Source organism: Pezoporus wallicus, unplaced genomic scaffold (assembly GCF_028554395.1).
Source record: "Pezoporus wallicus isolate ANWC-B61680 ecotype Strahan unplaced genomic scaffold, APGP_CSIRO_Pwel_v1 contig_6155, whole genome shotgun sequence".
In the NCBI taxonomy this organism is placed as follows: Eukaryota; Metazoa; Chordata; class Aves; order Psittaciformes; family Psittacidae; genus Pezoporus; species Pezoporus wallicus.
Genome location: NW_026637610.1, coordinates 3,005,455 through 3,023,969, shown reverse-complemented (window position 1 = coordinate 3,023,969; position 18,515 = coordinate 3,005,455). Strand labels below are relative to the sequence as shown.

The 18,515-nt window shown below is 42.0% G+C and overlaps 1 protein-coding gene across 1 annotated transcript; it reads right to left on the bottom strand.

Annotated features, from left to right (window-relative positions):
- Nucleotides 1-3,443: 3,443 nt before the first annotated feature.
- Nucleotides 3,444-8,372, bottom strand: LITAFD (LITAF domain containing). The gene is made up of 4 exons (XM_057406651.1): nt 8,129-8,372; nt 5,819-5,884; nt 4,505-4,664; nt 3,444-4,067 (listed from the first exon to the last, which is right to left on the bottom strand). The coding sequence occupies exons 1-4, from the start codon at nt 8,232-8,234 to the stop codon at nt 3,959-3,961; spliced, it is 441 nt and encodes a 146-aa protein (XP_057262634.1). The 5' UTR covers nt 8,235-8,372; the 3' UTR covers nt 3,444-3,958.
- Between the last annotated feature and the right edge of the window lie 10,143 nt (nt 8,373-18,515).

Genomic DNA, 18,515 nt, shown 5'->3' with positions numbered 1-18,515 from the left:
CTTTTGATTTTTTAGATGACGAGTTTTAACGTGCTTCAGTGTTTGTGCTATTTCCTCACTAGTTTTGAAGAGATGATACATTCAGGCATTCCAGATGCAGTTCTCAATAACTGAAGGTTTTTAATGAAAAAATAAAGTAATTTTTTTTTGGAGCACAAGTAACTTGTTCAAAAGTGGAAACACCTACAAAGAGAAGAGGAAGACAGGATGTTTCTCAGGTGCAGTATATTTAATTCATTCTAAAAGTATTTACAACAATACAGTCCTCAAAATTACCTTTCTTTCAAATTTTTTATTCAGATTTTGGAATTATCTGGATAATAAGCAGTGAATGCATTAAATGAAGTTAATAGAAGTGTTAAGCAATAAGGACGTAATTTCATGGTACAGATCATCAGAGCAAAATTATGTTAAATGGCCCGTCTGAATTCTCCCTAGGAAAATAGCAAGCATTGTTCCTGTAGATTCACATAGTGCCTTTTATCCTAAAGGAGTCCAAAGCGTTCTGTGAGATCTAAGCAAATCACACCAGTGACATAGCTGCTGATTAGAGAGTGACAGCCAACCAAACACCCTGTGTACAAGGCCTACTGAGCAACACCTGGACAAAGCTGTGCTGCCCCAGGATGTTGGAGGGATCGGGCCGATGTGCCGGAGGATGTGCTGAACGTGCAGTGCCTCCTGCATACTGGATCTACCTCAGCTGCTGCCCCTGCAGAGCTGGCACGCCAGCATCCTGCCCACATCCCATCTGGCATCCCACTGGAGCCCAGTCGCCCTGCCCTGTGGGCTCTCTGCTGGCTGCAGGTGTCAGGGCCCAAACACAAGCTGTGCCGTAGTTTTGCTGGTGAATATCCTTTGTGAGAAATCATTTTCTGTAGGAACTGTATATATTGTAAATAAAGTAGACTAGGATAAACACTGGATTGGTGTCCTGTCTGTTCATTTTAGAGAAGATTTGGGTATGAAAGCTAAGGAGTCACTCAGAAGTCAGGGTGATTTTGGTTAGACCAGGGTGATAAATTCAGCTGACCTGTGTGTTAGGAATGACATTCACAGTGTAGGGAGAGCTGGCCACAAGGCAAACGTTGACTTCTGTGGCAGTTTCCAGTTTTTGAACTCTTGTTTTTTCCTTGGAGGAACTGAATGATTTGGATATTGAGGCAGAGAGCATCAGTGTTTGGTATGTTAATGCTGTGGTGTCATTTATTGTTGGCTTTTAAACCAGCCTGGTCTTTAGGGTCAGAAAAAGGGGAAATACTCACCTGTGCTGTGACCAAATCTGGTTTCAAATCTGTGCTCAACATAATTTCTATCCCAGGTGGTGTTGAAGTTAGCTGTGTACCAAGCACAGCAGCAGTAAATTACATTTCCCAGCCACCAGGCTGTGCCTGGAAGCCTGCATTTTGTTATTAAATACTTGTGTAAATTGTTGTTTAAACATCTCCAACTATTGATGTAAAAATGATCCAACTACTTCTGTTAAATGATTCCTGTACATCTTAAATCATATAAATAATTTCTTATGTATATATTCATGTGGGGTTTTGCTCTGTCACCTTTTCTCCTGTTACTGGTTCCATGCATTCTTTACCACTACTTAACAGCAAAGCTTGCTGTTTCACAGCCAGATTTAAAAATGGAGAAAAATCTTAACATTTAAAAATAACGTGTGAAATGGCATGAAACCTGTTGGGCCGACATCTCCGTGAGTGCTTGTGGATTTAATCCGTGTGGTATTAATTTCACCCTGGGTTGAAGTAGGTTGGGTCCCCATTGGATGGGGCATTACTGACCTGGTACAACAGAAGGCACTTACAATTGTACCACTGGGCTGGGAGGTGGAATGTGTCAGCCTCGATAGAAATGCCTCCCTTGAGGAACTGCACTGTGGAGCCTGTGCTTCTTTTGGAGGTTGTGAGTTTCTAAGCGTGCGTACAGCAGTAACTCACACAGGTGATAGGCACTGTGTTTCCAGGTGGTTCGCTTTGGCTGCTGCTGGTGCTGAGGTCCTAAGGAGGGCCACGTCTGCTCCAGGCGCTGTTCTTGGTCCGATGCTCATCAGCACGGGTTGTGGCCCATATTGCTGCAGATGTCGGGCATGCTGAATCATGCTGTGCTTGCTCTACAGACAGTTTGTGCTTGGCTAGTAGCCACGGTTTCCTTCAGCAGTGTCCCTCAGTGCTGCTGTTCTCACCTTCAGCAGGTCACCGTGCCTGTTTGTGGTGCTGCCACGCTGCCCCAGCCTGATACTCCCTCTGGTTTGAACTGCTTGGAGAACGCTCGCTCTGCGTTATCGCTGGCGTTGATCCAATGCTCTTGTTTAGCTCAGGACCGCGGCTTGTGCCGTCCGAGGCCTGGAGCTCGGATCCATCCACCCTGCTGCAGCGAGGGGCCCCACAAGGGGGCGCAGTGTGGCGGGAAGGGCACTGCCTCAGGCGCCCGGCGCTGTGGCGCTGAGGGCTCGGTGTGCCGCCTCTGGCGGTGCCGGCTAGGCGCGGTGCGGTGTCAGCGGGGAATGGCGTGCTGCCGCGGGAGGACGGCGAGTGCGGGCTGCCCTCCCGGAGCGGCCTGCTGCGCCGGGGGAGGCCGTCGGGCTCTCTGGTGTCCCCCTGGGGTGTCCTGAGGAGAGGAGGGTTCTGTGCGTGCCGGTGGCGGCAAACCCCTCCTACGGCGAGTCCCGGCCTCGAGGGGGTTCCCGCGGAGCTGGAGCCGATGTGGCTAAATGGCTGTTGAGGGGGACACTTTAATTTTTGCAGCTTAAGGGGACTAAATAGCTACAAGAAATAACTCGATCAAACTTAATGTCAGAAGAACTGGGAAGTTTAAAGGTGTTTTTAACTGCAAGGTGGTAGGGATCCTTTGGAGCGCAGGCAATGTACCTCATCCATAGTCAGACAATGTCAGGGGATCAGCCTGAGTGCTGCCAGACACTGAAATTATGGTACTAACACGAAAACGCTTGTGGTAGAACGTTGAAATCAAGGGTTTCTTACATTCTTTTGTTGACTTTTCCAGCCAGCAATAAACAGCAGCTGGTCCTGTCAGTGTTGAGCAGGTTCTTGGCACCTTCTGGGCATGTAACTGCAGAAATTTGGTTTTGCAAGTGTCTTTGGATGAGATCTGTGAAAGCTCTCTGCAAAGTGTAAAGCCCAGTAAGGCCTTGTCTGGGAGGTGGTGCACTGCAGTGGTGAGGCCGAGAGGTAAAATGAAGGCCTTGTGCTGTGGTACTGGTGGCTTTTTTCCAAGCTGTGCTTGCTGATTTTTCTGTGTTTGCCTGTTGGTTCTTGGTTTGTAAACGGGGTGTCCCAGGCTGACCAGTGTCTCCGCTCAGGATGCAGTGGGTCATGGAAGCAATGCAAACAGATGTTTTGCCAGTATTGTTAACAATAACAAGTTTATTTTCTTACCATGTATGTAATACAGTAAAGACAGTTTCATAACTTAGTGTTTTATTAATAAATAATCAGCTACACTGTACCACCCACAGCCCTGCAGGGGTAGTACTATGAAGAAGAGCAGAGAGAGATGAAATCCCAGCCTGTCAGTTCCAGTGCATAGAAGGTAAGTGCTTCCCTAAAATATGCGTGTCCAAACCTCTCGGTTAGTGATGGGTTGAAAAGTCCAGAAGAGTCTGTGTCCCATCTGGGTTGGAGATTTGAGAGCAGCAGTAGTAGCACTGAAGTAAGTACTCATGAGCTGGTCACTTCACAGCTCAGGACAATGAATCAAATAGAGCATAAAAAATACAAGTGACACTAAATTAGTCTTCAAGACTTTTTGTTTTAAAGTAAGTCCAACTATGTGATGGTAAACTCCAGACAGATTCACCAGCAAGGGAGCAAACTGCAGAACCTAAGCCTACTCCTATATATTTCATACCAGTAGTTTTATGTGTAGAATCTTATGCAGTTAGGAAACAGAGACTTGATGCCATCTGGCTGCATAAACTTTGTTTCTATAGTCTTTTGTATCTATAAATATGAAAATGGCAGCATGGGCAGTAGTGGTCTGCGTCCTTGAAGATCCTCACAAAGAAAGGTACAAAGCAGCATCCAAAACAGCACCTACAGCCAAAGAGGAAATGGACATGCATGAATGATTTACTAACTTTGCTTTCTGCTTGGCTACATCTGTGGTTTTCTTCTGCCTTATTCTGTCTGCCATTTCACTGCATAAATCTCAAGTCTTCTAATGTTTGAAGTATCTTCCAAAAAATTATCTTCACCATTAACACCTGATGCATTAGTCTGATTCTGAGCCTGAATCCTAAATTGTACTGGGGCAGTAGACAGTGTTGTACTAATTTTTGCTTGTCAGTTAAATTTAGCAAGTTTGCATCCCCTGTAGCCATGATGACTGTATCTAGAATGGACAGAATAACTAATTTCCAAGTAGAGAAGGGTAAAAACCATCTATACAAGCACTAGCTAGAACTTTGGGCTTTTAATACTTTTTTAACCTTCTGCTATGAAGAATCTTCAAAGCATGCATGAAAGCTTACCCAACCATGCACAAGCTGGTGCACAGAAGGTAGGACAGTTTGCCCAGTCTGTAGGTGACCTGTGTGGTGATGTGCTGGCGGCAAGAAGGGCATATTGTGGATGTTGGTTTGCTTGAGAAGATTCCTGCTACGATAATTGGAGGCTGAGACACCATGTAAACTGAGAGCAAGAGGAAATGAGAAGGAGCAAAATTAGAAATAAAGGAAATCTTTTACAAGTAAGTCTTAATTGGAGAACGCAGGTTCTTAATATGGCTGATCTAGAAGCATGTATGGTCCTATTGCTGATTTCAAGTATATTGATAAGAACTACAGTAATGCTTGTTCTGTGTATCCCAGTATGTTGCTTCTACCCACAGCGAGTATTTACCCAGATGAGGACATACGCAAGGAATTGCCGATACGATAACCCTCATTGTCAGGCAGTCTCCACTAGCCACTCTGACATAGAGAATTTATCTTCTGATACTTAAAATAATATGAAAAAGCATGTTCTCCCTGAAGAAGATACTTGAAGGCTATAGAAGAACTTTCTGGATCAACTTTTCAGTAGTTACAACAAATTCATCGGGGTAGTTATTCTAACATACAAATGTCATTACTTGTATGCTGGTGCTGTGCTTACTCAGTGAATTCTATAGCTTCCCTCATGTTTTTTTCAGTCTGGACCTGACTGTCATAATTCTTGAGGGGCATGGCTTTTGTAGGTACATAAAAACTATTTTTCAGAAATGTTTTCAGTGAAAACTAGGATTTTAAACATCCTAAACCAAATTTAGGGTACATTCATACTGTAGCCTGAAGCAAACTTTCAGAGTGGGAAGGTATTTTCTGTTAGATAGATAGGATATAGTATATCTGAGTTTAATTGCCTTCTGGTCTTAGTGATTTTTAACAATGTTATGTGTCTCCTCCTGTAAGCGATGTTATTTGACTGTTCTTTGAAGCCTTTCCTCAGCGTCCCCTTTGAGCTTCTTCACTTCCATAAAAGTGGCTAGAACAGGAACAACAAAATACACTGGACTTAAAATTGTTTGTTCTGAAAGTCCTAGTTTCTAGCTGATTAAAAAAAAAATAAAAATAAAAATAAATTGGGGGCTTCTGTAGATTATCTAATGCTGGAAAACCAAGTCCGAATCTCTCATCTTTAATCTTCCAACATTTCTTGGGAAATTTTCCAGCCTCTTAGACTGGGGGGGGGGATGTGGTCAGAAAACTCCATCTTCTGTGTTGATTTTAAAACTAAAAATATTTCACTTTTGTTAGCATGTAGAACCTTAAAAATTATCAGAAGCACAGTCCCCTGGCACTTACCTGGTTGCTCAATGGTGGCTGTTTCCCGATAGGAGTAAGGTGGGGGAGCAGGATATTCATAACCCCCTGTGCAAAGAAAAACAGGGAAAACCGTAAAAATGCGTACAGCTTAATGCTTCCTGAAAGCCCCATTCAGAGTCTGATAAGAAGCTGTATTGGGAGGTGCCTTGCAGGTGGGGCCTGATGTAGCTCAGTGAAGTACAGGGCAAAAATGCTGCGTTGAACCATGGAATTTTAAAGGCAAAAGAGCCCACAGTGGCAAGCTGGCCTCATTTCCAATATAACATAAACTGAGAAACCAAATTGTTTTTTCTACACAAAGGCAGTAAATGCATCTATTCCAGCATACCGTTGAAATGATACTTGGTTTTAATTTAAGGATTCTATTGATAAAATATCCACTGTAACTAGTTCCAGTGATACACTGAAATTCTGTTAGTATTTAGACCCTTTTCTCGCTCGAATTTTATCTGCCCTCAGCTTCCAAGTATTTTCATCATACCCTTTGTTCTAGAAAATAAAATTAAAGATCTTTTTACTTTTGTTACGGAGAAAGGAGAAAGGAAGCTGGTGACTAAGACACCTCGTGCTTTTCTAATTCTTTAGTTCTGATCTCACAGATTAGGAGTGTAATCAGTTTACCTGAGTGTGAAATAAATGAATATGTAAAATATACATTCGTGAATACATTCAAAATAAATTAATGTATAAAACTTTACAGCCAGCTGGCATAGATGTGGTCTGCAGCAGGAGGACAGTCCCTGTGAGAAGTCTTGTTTGATCAAGCTTGCACAGCATCAGAGCTTTTGCCCCCAGGCAAAGCAGCATTGACCTGGCAGTCCAGCCTGCACAATTGAGCCTTGCAGGAACAGTGTGAGCTTGAACAGGGAATAAGCCCACACGGATACAAAATGAGATGAAAAACTGGATTTTTCCAAAGTGAGACAAAATATAGTGGCAAAGTTGAAAAAATGGTAGCAATGTTTCCTTGAATGGCTTGCCAGAAGTGGTAGAGATTTGCAGCAGCATTTGGTTTTAATGGTTGGGTGTTTATAGTTGCCAGGTTGTTTGTTGGGGGGGTTTTGTTTCTGTTTTGGGTTGTTGTTTTTTTGTTGGGTTGTTTTTCTTTTTTTTGGGGGGGTGGTTTTGGTTTTTTGGTTGTTTTTTTTTTGAGGGGGGTTTGTGGAAAAACAAATATGTAAAGAAATTAAAAGGTAAAGGATTTCTTTCTGATTTAGAATAGGAATATTACCAAAAGTGAGATAACACTTTATGTGTTTTTGTGATGGATCTGCAAGGACAAGACACTGCAGCTCAGTGTTAACATGTGTTGAGTGCCCATCCCTTGGCTGAGTAGTTCACAAGTGACTTTTTCTCTTCAGCCTCTTGCAAGCTCGTCTGACTTTAGAAAGAGGCCAGAGAGGTCTTTGAAGACAAAAACACTTACTGAGAGAGCTCATCAGAATAAAATGCTCTGACAATGAGTCAGGGTTAGAGGCACAGTACTGACACATCTAGCCTTATCAGTCACCTTCTGACCTCCCATTCTGGTTTTCTGTTCCAGTCCCGGTCTGGTGAATGGCAATTTCCTCAATAGCAGGAGGGTAACAAAGGTAAAATCACTGATATCTCAGTGTGTCTTTTAATGAGTGTGGGCTTGAACAGGCACAAGACAAAGAGGTGTTGTGAGGTAATTATGTAGGTGTGAGAGCAATGCCTACTTTCAGAGGGAAAAGCCATCCCAGCAGAGCAGCAGCTGTCCACATTTGTAGTCATTGGGCTGAATTGTCAGCACTCAGTCATGATGTTTTCCCCATGGTACAATAGTGGGGAGGGGTTGTTCGTCCCTATAGAACCTGGCTGCAGAACTGACTCATGTAGGGATGGCAGCTCTGGGCAGCAGGAGCATTTGGGAAAAGGCCAGTCCTCAGGAAAACTAGATTACAATTCAAGCAAGACAGCCTATCCAAGTACAGTTTGCTGGCTGAACATTTGCTTGTTAGAGATATGAAATTATTGTAGAGATACAACTGCAATTCTTTTTCCAATAAAGCATATATTGTTTCAAAAATTATTAACTAAACCAACAAAAATGTTCTTTTGCCATTTTAAGTGATGTTTCTGTTAGGAGATTGTATCAGTTTGCCTACCCCAACTCTGGTTTTATATTCTGGCATAGGTACTTTCTAAACTCATCATGTCCTGGCTAAGCTGGGCCCTTTAGAGCTGGCTCAGGTACACTGTCAATGTTTGCCACACAGCCACGAAGAGGGTGCTCTTTCCAAAACCCTCCCAGTGAAGCCTGCTTACCTTCTTGACTGCAGTACTCTGGTGCAGAGGGTTCTTGTGCATAGGGCTCATGGCGCGGTTCATACATAATCATTGGAATTTCCCCACGTGCCTTCTCAGTGGGCATCTCTGCAGTTCACCTGCCAAAAGCAGTGCAAACTAAAATCCACTGTGACTTCCAGTGCCCTGTAATGCCTGCTTCTGTAATTCTTAGTTCTCACACTCAGATTTTACTTAGAGGAAAACCAGAAGTTCTCATATTCTGGCTTTTTTTATATACTGAAGTGCAGTCAGTTCCTGTTACACTTCATGATGAGAGAGATGGGAAGGGAGAAGAGAACATACCTTTTTTACATATTTCTTTGTGCTGTAAAGCTAAAAATGTTCCTCCAGGAAAACACACTAGTCAAAGTGTGTAAACTCGTGACTGGAAGTGTTACCTTTGCAGAAAAGTTAACCTGATTTTTTTCTATGGGTTCTCAAAGCAATCAAGGAGGGCTAGAGCACATTTGAAAAACCTTTGTGTGTCATTAAGGCAGAGCTGGCAACAGTGCAACCAGTGGCAATCTGGATCTGTCTTTCCTTGAGTTGTTGTGCAACCTTATCATCGTCATTATCAGGACCAGTTTTATACTGTGAAACTATTGTCTCATCACTAGTGTGACAGGCTTTTGTTGTGCAAGATCATTATTAAATATGACTGCACTGCCTGAGGCTCTGAACAGGATCAGGCCACAAAATATATGTGTTTTGCAGGTGTTAGCAGGAACTGCTCCTCACAATAAAGGAGAGTGGGAGGAAGAGGAAACAGACGTGTCTGCATTACTGCAAGTGGAATGCAGTATTAATTATTTCTAGCTGTCCCTTAAACCAGTATCAGCCTGTTGGTTTCCTACTAACGTTAACTGTAGGAGTCATTTGCAGAAAAAAGTTACAGTCTTTTGCAGAGGTCAGCAAGGAATGGCAATTTTGTGAGGAAAAAAAGGAAGAAAGATCTTTGTGAGGAGCTTCTAAATGAGCCTGATGCAGGTTTAGTGGCTGCTCAGGTAACTCCATTTAACTCCTTGCATTCCAGCTAAATGTCTTGGGTTGCTGTGCAGACACCTTCCCTGGTTCAGATCAGGACTGTGCCCATCTCACTTGCTCTGTGGTGACGCAAAAGTGAGGGGTTCTATTGTTAAGACACTTGGATAAGCAAATAGAGTCTAAGAAATGTAACCTTTGGCAAGTCAGCACAAGCTGGCTAAATATGAGATCAAACTGGTGTAGGATAGAAATTGGTCTTGATGGTCAAGATGGTCTTGACAGGTCTGTTTTCAAGGAGCTCTGGAGGGGAATATGGATGGGGGAGGCCAAAAGAGGGGGGAGTTTGTAGTGCTGAGATAAAGCATAGGTCTTTTCAGGGAGGAAGAAAAGGAGAAATTTGAAAATACCACTAGGGAAGAAGTGTTCACAAAGAAGAATTTTCACAAATCTGTATGAATTGAAAGTGATATTGGAAAATTGTAGCAGAATTAATAATAAAGGGAATAGATAGAATGGTGGCAAGAAAAAAATCAGAAATGCAGCATTGGCCATGTTAAAGCCAAAGATGCTGAAGAAAATTGCTAATATCTCTATTGAAGAGGAGGGATGTGTATACTTGTTATAAAGAATCTAAAATAGGTGATTGGGAATGTCAGAGGTATTAATAGGCCATTGCTGAAGCTTCATGAGGATCCCACTGAGCAAAAAAGAAATGCTGAGAATCAAGAGGACTTGGGTAAGATGAAGCTATTTGAGCCAAGGAAGAGTAATGATTACAGAGAAGACAGACAGTGTGTCAGTAGTAACTGTGGGTTCAGGAGTGTGCTGATAGACAATATTGCATTAGCCAGTGTTAAACAAGGGTTGTTTACCTGGGACAGGGATCAGTGGGCAAAATTATAGGGAGTCTCTAAGTTTTTGGCTTACTGTTATCTTGGTACTTAAACACCATACACTAAATACTGGGTGGTGTCGATTCAGGTGACATTTCTGCTGAATTCATCTCATTCACTGTGAAGCAGGAAAAGAAGGAAAGGGCTTTTGGATTTCATCCAGTGACTATAGGCCCAGGCAAAAGGCCTGTTGTAAGGCACAATGTAAGAGGGAATAATAATGGTTAACATAGTGAGAGTGTTGCATATTAACAGGTGAATGCAAGCAAACACTGACTAATCCTTGCTCCACCCAGTGAGGTATTAGTATAATATCACCAATTATAAATGTATAGGACAAGAGATACAGAAGTGAATCAGCAGCAGAGCCAGGAGTAGTGTGGGAGTGCCACTGGATGCCAGGTTTGTGCTTGATCTATTGAGCCATCAAGCACAGAAGCTGTGGGCCATAAGCTGTTGATAAAGTTGGTGCCCTGAATTTGCTCACTTACAGTGTCTTGATATGCGCTTCTAATAGTGCTGTCAGTAGCTCTGTGTATTGTGATAGAGGGCCTGCCTCAGAGCAGGTGAGCTGTGAGAACTGGATGGGCAGCTGGGCCCCAGCTTCTGCAGAAGCTTCTTCAGCCTACCTGGGAGAAAGTACCAGGGTGTTTGATACCCTCTGGGCCTGAATGCTGCAAGTCCAGAGGTCCACGAAAGACATGCTGTAGGATGTTTTATGCAACAAAGTAGATCCTTTCATTTGTCATATAAGTGGTTACTCTCAGTTCTTGGTTGCAACAATGTCTGTGGTACCCAAGAGTTCTCTGGGGCTGTGCCCCCCAAGCCTGTAAGCGTTATTGCCATAGATTAGAGCTAGAGATTTTCATCTCGTTTATGATCATCTGCTGGGTATAGCTGATGGGTATGGGCAAGAGCATACAGTGTTAGTAGTCCTGTAGGAAAAAGATGTAAGGAGAAATACTGGTCAGCAGTTCCTGAAGAGCAGGAAAATGTCCTATAAACTCCGCTCCAGAAACCAGTAATATCTAAAAAGCCAATACTTAATAGCTAGGGAGGTGATGTAAATTGTCTCCTCTGCAGTTACACTGAGCAAAGGGAGCTCTCTGCAAGTACACAGCAGACCCTTAAGCACTCGTGAAGTGGGGGCTTTGTTTATCTGAAGATTGAGTCAAACAACTGCAAACTGATTGATTTGCAGGCAGTAATATGAAGTCCCAGGGCACCAAAACAAGTCTGTGCCTTCTCTCCTCTGAAGTTTCAGTCTCCTCTACATATGAGTATAATGGGTTTGCTGTGGAAATTACTGTTATAAAAAAAAAAACAAAGAAAGAAAAAGGAAAATCACACCCAGAGGCATATTCACAAAGAGCCAATTCAGGGAAAGGGAGTTGGAAACGACAAAGCCGTTGTGTTTCAGGAAGGACATATCCTAGGGGAGGATGGACAACAGCAGTTTCCATCATCTTCCTCTGGATTTACCCCAGGCACTTGTGTTCTGGTGTGAAGAGCAGTGTCATGCAGCCAAGGAAAGCTGCTGAACTGCCAGATTTCACAGCAGGTCCCAACTCTCACCTGAGCCTCTGCACATTCTCCCAAAGTCCCTGATGGCTACATAATACCACAGATGAGCATAGTCTGATGTGTGCCTGCAAAGAGGCACAGGTGCTGTCATATTTGCTTGATAAATGGGAAACTGAGGCACACAGAGGACAGCCTTATCAGGAGTCCTGACAGAGTTGTTTGGCCTCCCCTGTTGGTTCAAATAATTGAAAAGAAGAACCATGGCTTTCCTCCCCTCTGTGGTATTCTTCGGAAAGATTTTTCAGGTGCTGCATGTTTGCAGGGGTGGGTAAAGTGCCATCAATGCAAATCATTTGTCACCTTTCAGAAATACTTTATTCCGTTTGATTTCAAGTTTGTTAGTAATACGCTTTTCTCACAAACACTTCTTCAAAGGTGACATTGTGGTATTTGAAATGGAAGCATTCATGAGCCTCAAGAGTCCCATGGGATTCGTGCCTGGTTTGACCTATCTATAGCTCAGCAAAACACAAACTGGGAGCTACTTGACAGTCATCTCAGAAATCTCATTATTTGAGTGCTGATGCATCTTTGTTTTAATCTTACAAATGTGCCAATGAAGTATGTATGATTTCATTTGAAAACTGAAGTTCACTGCACTGCTAATCTTTCTCCATTTAGATTCAGAAATTACAGTCTGAGAAGAGGCAGATGGGATTTGGCAGGTGCATGTGTATCAGTCTAGGTAACATTTCCTTGGAATTCTGTTCTCTTGAAGGAATGATGTGGTACTTCTGTGAAAGCTGATAAAGATTTACTGATCTATTACTACTATTATTAATAATAATAATATTAATATTAAGTTATTATTTATCTGGGGTTTGTTTTAGCAAGATTAATTGTTGGTCTCATATTGCAGACTCCAAATGAAGTTTCAAAACAGTTTTCTAAAGTGCTTGGCACTGGCCTGTCTCTATTCCAGTTGAAGCAGTGGAGCTGCTCCCGGGACCCAGACCTGGATGTAACCGCACAAAGTACCTCCTGTTTCTGGGATTGGAGGGAAAAATGTAGGGACAACTTGGATGTGTGAGAGAGGGACTAAAGCTGCAAAGGGCTGTTTCTGTGCCCTGCCTGTACTACAGCTGGCTGTAAGGACTGGATCAGTATCATGTCACCTGGCATGTGGTTTTCCTATTTGGCTATCACATCATGTACCAGGATACCATCCAGAATCTTAGGCAGGACAAGAAGCAGACGCTTTATAAGTGTTTAATCTGCATTCCAGCTCCAGCTGATATTAGTGTGAGATTTGCCATTGATTTCAGTAAGATTCAGAGATGGAAGAAAAGGAACATAGAATTTGGGAGGAAGCATTAAGTGACTCATGGATTTGAAGAAGATAGAATAATGCACTCAAAATTTCTGTGTTTTGTAAGATTAATGTTAAAATTTTATAGTAAGTGATCTTCAGATTTCATGGATATAGATTTCATCTATACCTCACGTGGAGGTATAGATGTTTTCACCAGTGATCTGCTGGCTTGCAGGATGCTAGTCCAAAGTCTTTCAGTTTGCTCTAATGTGTTCTCCTGTCATTACTAGTTTAATGCTTTCTTGGGCATTTAGCCCTTCCAGCTGCATTTATGAGACAATTTAAGGTTCTGCTATTTTAAAGAGTGACCATAAAATGCCATCGCTGGCATGCCATTGCAGCTACGACTTGAACAATATCAAGTGCCTGTGTTTTACTTTATTGAAGCAGTTAATTCTAGTTTTCAGCTAGCAACAAAACACCGAATTCCTCAGTGGAGAGATCTTTTCCCCTTAGCTCTGAGTTGATTGTTTATCGTAACATTCACAATGTGCTGAGGCTTTTCAGATGTTCAGGAAGGCAGATTTCCAGCTCTAACACAGCTAAACAAAGATTTGGGGGAACAGCATTCAGGTATTTGTTTATTCTTATTCTTAAAATAGAAGCTAAAAGAGATTACTGCTGGCAGCAAAGTAAAAATAGGACATTAAAAGGTATTCAGGATGTCTGAAGTGGACAACCTTTTCAATGAGATGAAGGATGCTCTGCCAATTCCCTGTTCTTTACTCCCAGATTTAATTTTAAATTCTATTATTATTCTGGCTTTTAAGCCTATATCAGGCTACCAGCTTTCTTTCTCAAATGGAGAGGATGTCGCTATGGGGGATTCAGCTGAGTCTGAACTGTATTTCTCTTTGCAAACTCTTCACCTGGTTCCTTTGGCTTGTCTGTTGACTGCGTTGACTCACTAGCCACCATGTAAGGTCACTGCTTAAAGTGGTCAGTGGAACAAGTCGGTGGTTCATCTGTTGAAGTCATCAGGATGTTTTTGTTATTGAGCCAGGTAGCCTGAGTAGAACCTAAAAAGTCACTGTGTAGATATGGCGTCTCCTCTCCTTGTGTGGAAAGGGAGATATTTATGTGTAATCCAAGTCCCTGTGGCTTAAATGGAAGTTTAGACTAAAATGAGCATAACCATTGTTCATAAAATCAGGAGGAAGCATATAGTGAGCAGTGAAATGTTGGTGAACTAAGCTCTACTGAGAAAGAAATAGCTTTTTGCTTCTTCCATTTTGGAGAAAATCTTCTCTCCTCCTTGGTATTGTAAATGGTAACACAGAGGCAAAGAGATTTTAAAGGTCTGGGGGTTTGTTCTGGTTTGGTTTTGTTTGCTGTGATGTGTTCCCAAAGATCTGGTTGGTTAGTTACTGGGCTTGTGCAAGCAGCTGCAGCACTTGTGCATGCAGATCAGCAGCCTGGCCCTGTCTGTGTGGACTCACAGTCCCTTGATGGATAGGGAAGGACTCCCTGAAATTTCCAGGCCTGACCCAGAGCATATGTTTATGTTAGGTCATTCCTTCATGAAGGGAGCTCTGGTCTATAATTCAGTACCTTTACTGCTCCTGTTGCTCTCACCTTAAAGCCATTCAAAATACTGTGAACTTTCAGAAACCACCTAGCCTAAAATCATTGATGGTAGTTTATCCCTGTTTGTTACTGTGCCAGCATCATGTGTCTATAGAAAAACCTTCTCCCATTAAGACAGCCCAGAGAACATTCCTGGCTCTCTGCAGCCTTTCCTTCACAGGGCTAAACAAGCTTTTGAGTCCTTCTTGTTTCGGAGTGAATTCATCCTTAGCTATGAGCAGCCAGTGAGCTCTGTCCTCAGCCTATATAATGGTATGAATGCCATCTTATATTTAATGGAAATGCTGGTTTTAGAACAATCCAGTAGCACTTTTTCTTTTTCCAAAGCCATATTGGGCTGATAGTTTGTATTTATGCTATTATTGACCAGCAGTAGGCCTTTCTCCTCTAATGTCATTTTGTGCTAATGAACTCTCAGCTTGTAGCTGAAATTCCTGATACAATTTTCTAACTGCACTGCTTTGTAGCATTATAACATATGAATTCTGTCACAGCATTTCTCTAGGTTTTCTTATTCTGTGTAATAGATTTTCTGCTTCCATGATTTATTTCTTCATTCATGCATTTTATTAGCCACTCCCATGTTTCTGTCAAGGTTATAAATTAAATCACTGAGTAAGATCCATCACCTTTGATGCAAACCAGATGTATCTTAAATACTGTTCCTTCATTTATTCTTTGAGGTATAATCCCTTGCTTCCCTCAGATGAACAACTTTATTCAGATTTAAAAGGCCTTTATTCTGAAGGATGAGCATGCCTGGGCCCTGGGATTGCATTAGAATTTGTCCCTCCCTAATTGCCATTACAAAAATAGAGTCCCAACCTCCCCACTAAAAGGAAGTATTGTCCGGTGGTTTGTGTATTAACTGGAGTGTGTGTGTGGGAAAGATGGGCTCAGTTCCTGTTCTGCAACAGTGATGGTGAGCAAATTAATTAGTCTTGGTTTTGCTTAGCTCTGCTGTATATGGAAACCCTGTACTAGGGAGACACTGAGATCATTCTACAGTGTCATGGTCCACATTTGGTTATGCCTTGTCTTAAAATTTGAGCAAACAACAGAGGATAGGAAATGCTGAGTTGTCCTCTATTGGCACGATTTTGTCTTTCACATTCTCTTCTAGCTGTTGGAATTGAGGGAAGCCTTACGCGATTGTTTCCAGCAGTTCATCATTACCTTAAATTTTGATATTTGCCATTTAATTCTTTTATGGACTAACATTCCTTTAGCAACAGCATTGAATCATGGGTAGCCAGCATTTCATTTATACCCATGTAAAAATGATGTCCATAACTTGTCCTTCAATTGAAAAATGACCTAACAGCTCAAGTAACATGTCATATAGCATCTGGACCTGGTTTAGCAACTTTTACATAGTTATTATGAACAAACATTCATTTGCAGAAAGCAGGTATGTGCTCTGCTCTTATGCGTAAGCTAAACCCATTCCTACAGAGGATTAGTTTGACTTTCCATTTTTATTACTCTTCCCATCTTAACCTTATCAGAAAGCTTATTTTCCTCTTTTCCATCTCTGATCTCTTCTAGGAAAAAGTTAAAATATTCTGAGAAAAACCTTTGCCTTCACATTTTAGGAACATGCAGATTTCAATCATAAAGAGTTAAAGAGCCACAGCTGTCATGCTCCTTGAGCTCACTGTCTGGTTTAATCCTTGCCACTTCCCTTCCTTTACTCCCTAAGGAGCAAATATAGTATTGATCCCAAGCCACTTGAAATCTCTTACCTTTAGGTAGCTCTGGCAAATCTTGGGAGCAAAACTGCTTCAGGAGTTGATCTCTTCATCCATGCCTTTTCAATGTGTGTGTGTCTAGGAAGGGAAGCAGCACACATGACCTCCCGTCATGCCACAGCAGCGTATCCATTTGAAGATGCGAGTCAGGTTGTCACAGTGTATAATTACCCCAGTTTGCCCACAGACCCAGCCTACTGCTCACACCTGCTCTGCAGCAAAAGGAATGTTGTGTGACAGGCTTGCATGAGTTTGTTGGTTTGGTTTTTTTTAATAATAACCCAGAAATTTGACTTTGTGCTAACCTGGAAGCTAGACAAAGACAATTAGAAGAAGCGTAGGAATAACTTGAGGACAATGGGGAGAACAGTATATGTCCTAACCCATAGTGCCTCTATACAAACCATCATGGAGAATGTTGACAAGCAACAGGTACAGGTGTATATGAGGCTCTGATATTGTATTACTGAAGTCAGTGATCACTTTAACTTTCTGACCAATTAGTTTGTACTTAGGTTAGCAAAGATACCTGTGCTGGATGGTAACCCTTGACATTATCGCTGAGATCATTTTGGTAACTAGGTTTGTGGCTGAACTGAACTATTTTTTAAATAGGTGCTTTGTCTCTGTGGTGGGTTGACCTTGGCCAACTGCTAGACTTCCACCCAGATTTTCTGACCCTCCTCCTCAACAGGAAGGCAGGTAAAAATAATGGAAAAGTTCTTTGGTTGAGATAAAGACAGGGAGATCACTTACCAGTGACCATCACAGGCAAAAAAGACTTGGGGAAAATTGATTGAGTTTATTGCTCATGGCTGGTGAGAAACAAAGACAAAAATTGAAACAAATCCCCTAGATGCCACAGATTTGGCGTCTCCAAGTATAACAGTGGCCACATGAACTTCCCATTAAGGACCATTCTTGCTTCATCCAAACCCACTGCAAAACTGTTTGGTGGAAAGACTGTTCTCCACAAGAGGAGCCCATCCACAATGTACTGGACAGGGACAGAGAATGATGCATTGTGTTTTGCCTGTTCAAACCATGCTTTTTGCTTGGCGCTTGAGCAAAGTCTTGACCAAGAAAGCCTCATAGCAGTGCAGGAAGCCCCTGACCTGGAGAGGTTAGGATTGCACAGTAATTAGCAAAATAGTAAGGTATGGCTGAGGAACTGCCAATGGGTAAAGGAAGAAGACAATGAACAGTTGAGCATGCCAAGTTTTCATGCTGCTTTTGTTACCATAACTTAGTAACTCTTTAAAAAAGAGATTGTTGTTAATGGATGGTTTGGTGTTACCGGTGAAAGCACATCACCTGCCTCTCACTCAGACTTGAAGGACCAGGTACAGAGTCCTTGCTCAAATTTGCCTCACCAGCAAGAATGGAGTCTCAGCACTTTGTACACTATACACATGCTATGATTTACCTTTGACCACCATCAGAATAGTTGTGAACTCCCCTGACAAGAGCCACACCTCCAGGCTAAACGAAAAATATGAAAGGATGGCTAAGATTAACCGTGGCTGGTCTGATTTTTGCTTTTCAAATATTTGCTCTGTCACAGATTTCACAGATTTTCACAGATGTTGGGCAAGTTAGTCACTCCTCTGTGTTCTCTCCATGTAAAGGGGGAAATAGACTGATCATAATAGTACTATGCAATTTAATTTTAATAGAGAGGTTGAAATGCTGCTTTATTGAAACTGAAATGCTTTGGGGAGATATACTATTTTGACATTTTCTCAGTAAAGGTTTTATTTCTCAGGGTTCAGTAGTCATTTCTGATGAGGGAGAAAGATCCTTGCTCCCATGTATATGTCTAAGTATTCTAGGGTTTGAAGATATTTGATGAGGTTAAAAGCCAAGATGTATAGCTATAATGCATAAATACAACAGGTAGTAATAGGGTATTGAAGAGGCTGAAATATGGAATAAGTAAAAGGAATGCTGATCTATAAAAACATTACTAATTATGTATATTCTTATATGTTGTGAAGATGGTAGCCACTAGCACTGAATCCTTTCACTCCTTGCTTTTCAGTGACTCTAACATTGCAATCAGAGACACTACAATTAAGCAGGAGGTAAATCTGTGGGAGAAAGGGCCCATTTCTTTGGGGAGAGCTGTCTTTATTTTTTCTTCCCTGAAGAGTAGAAGAAAGAAGGTGATGAAAACATGAGTGAATCCAGAAATCCTCATGCACAAGAAATTCTTACTGTGGTGTAGGGTGGCTTAAGTGCTTAAATATTTGGAA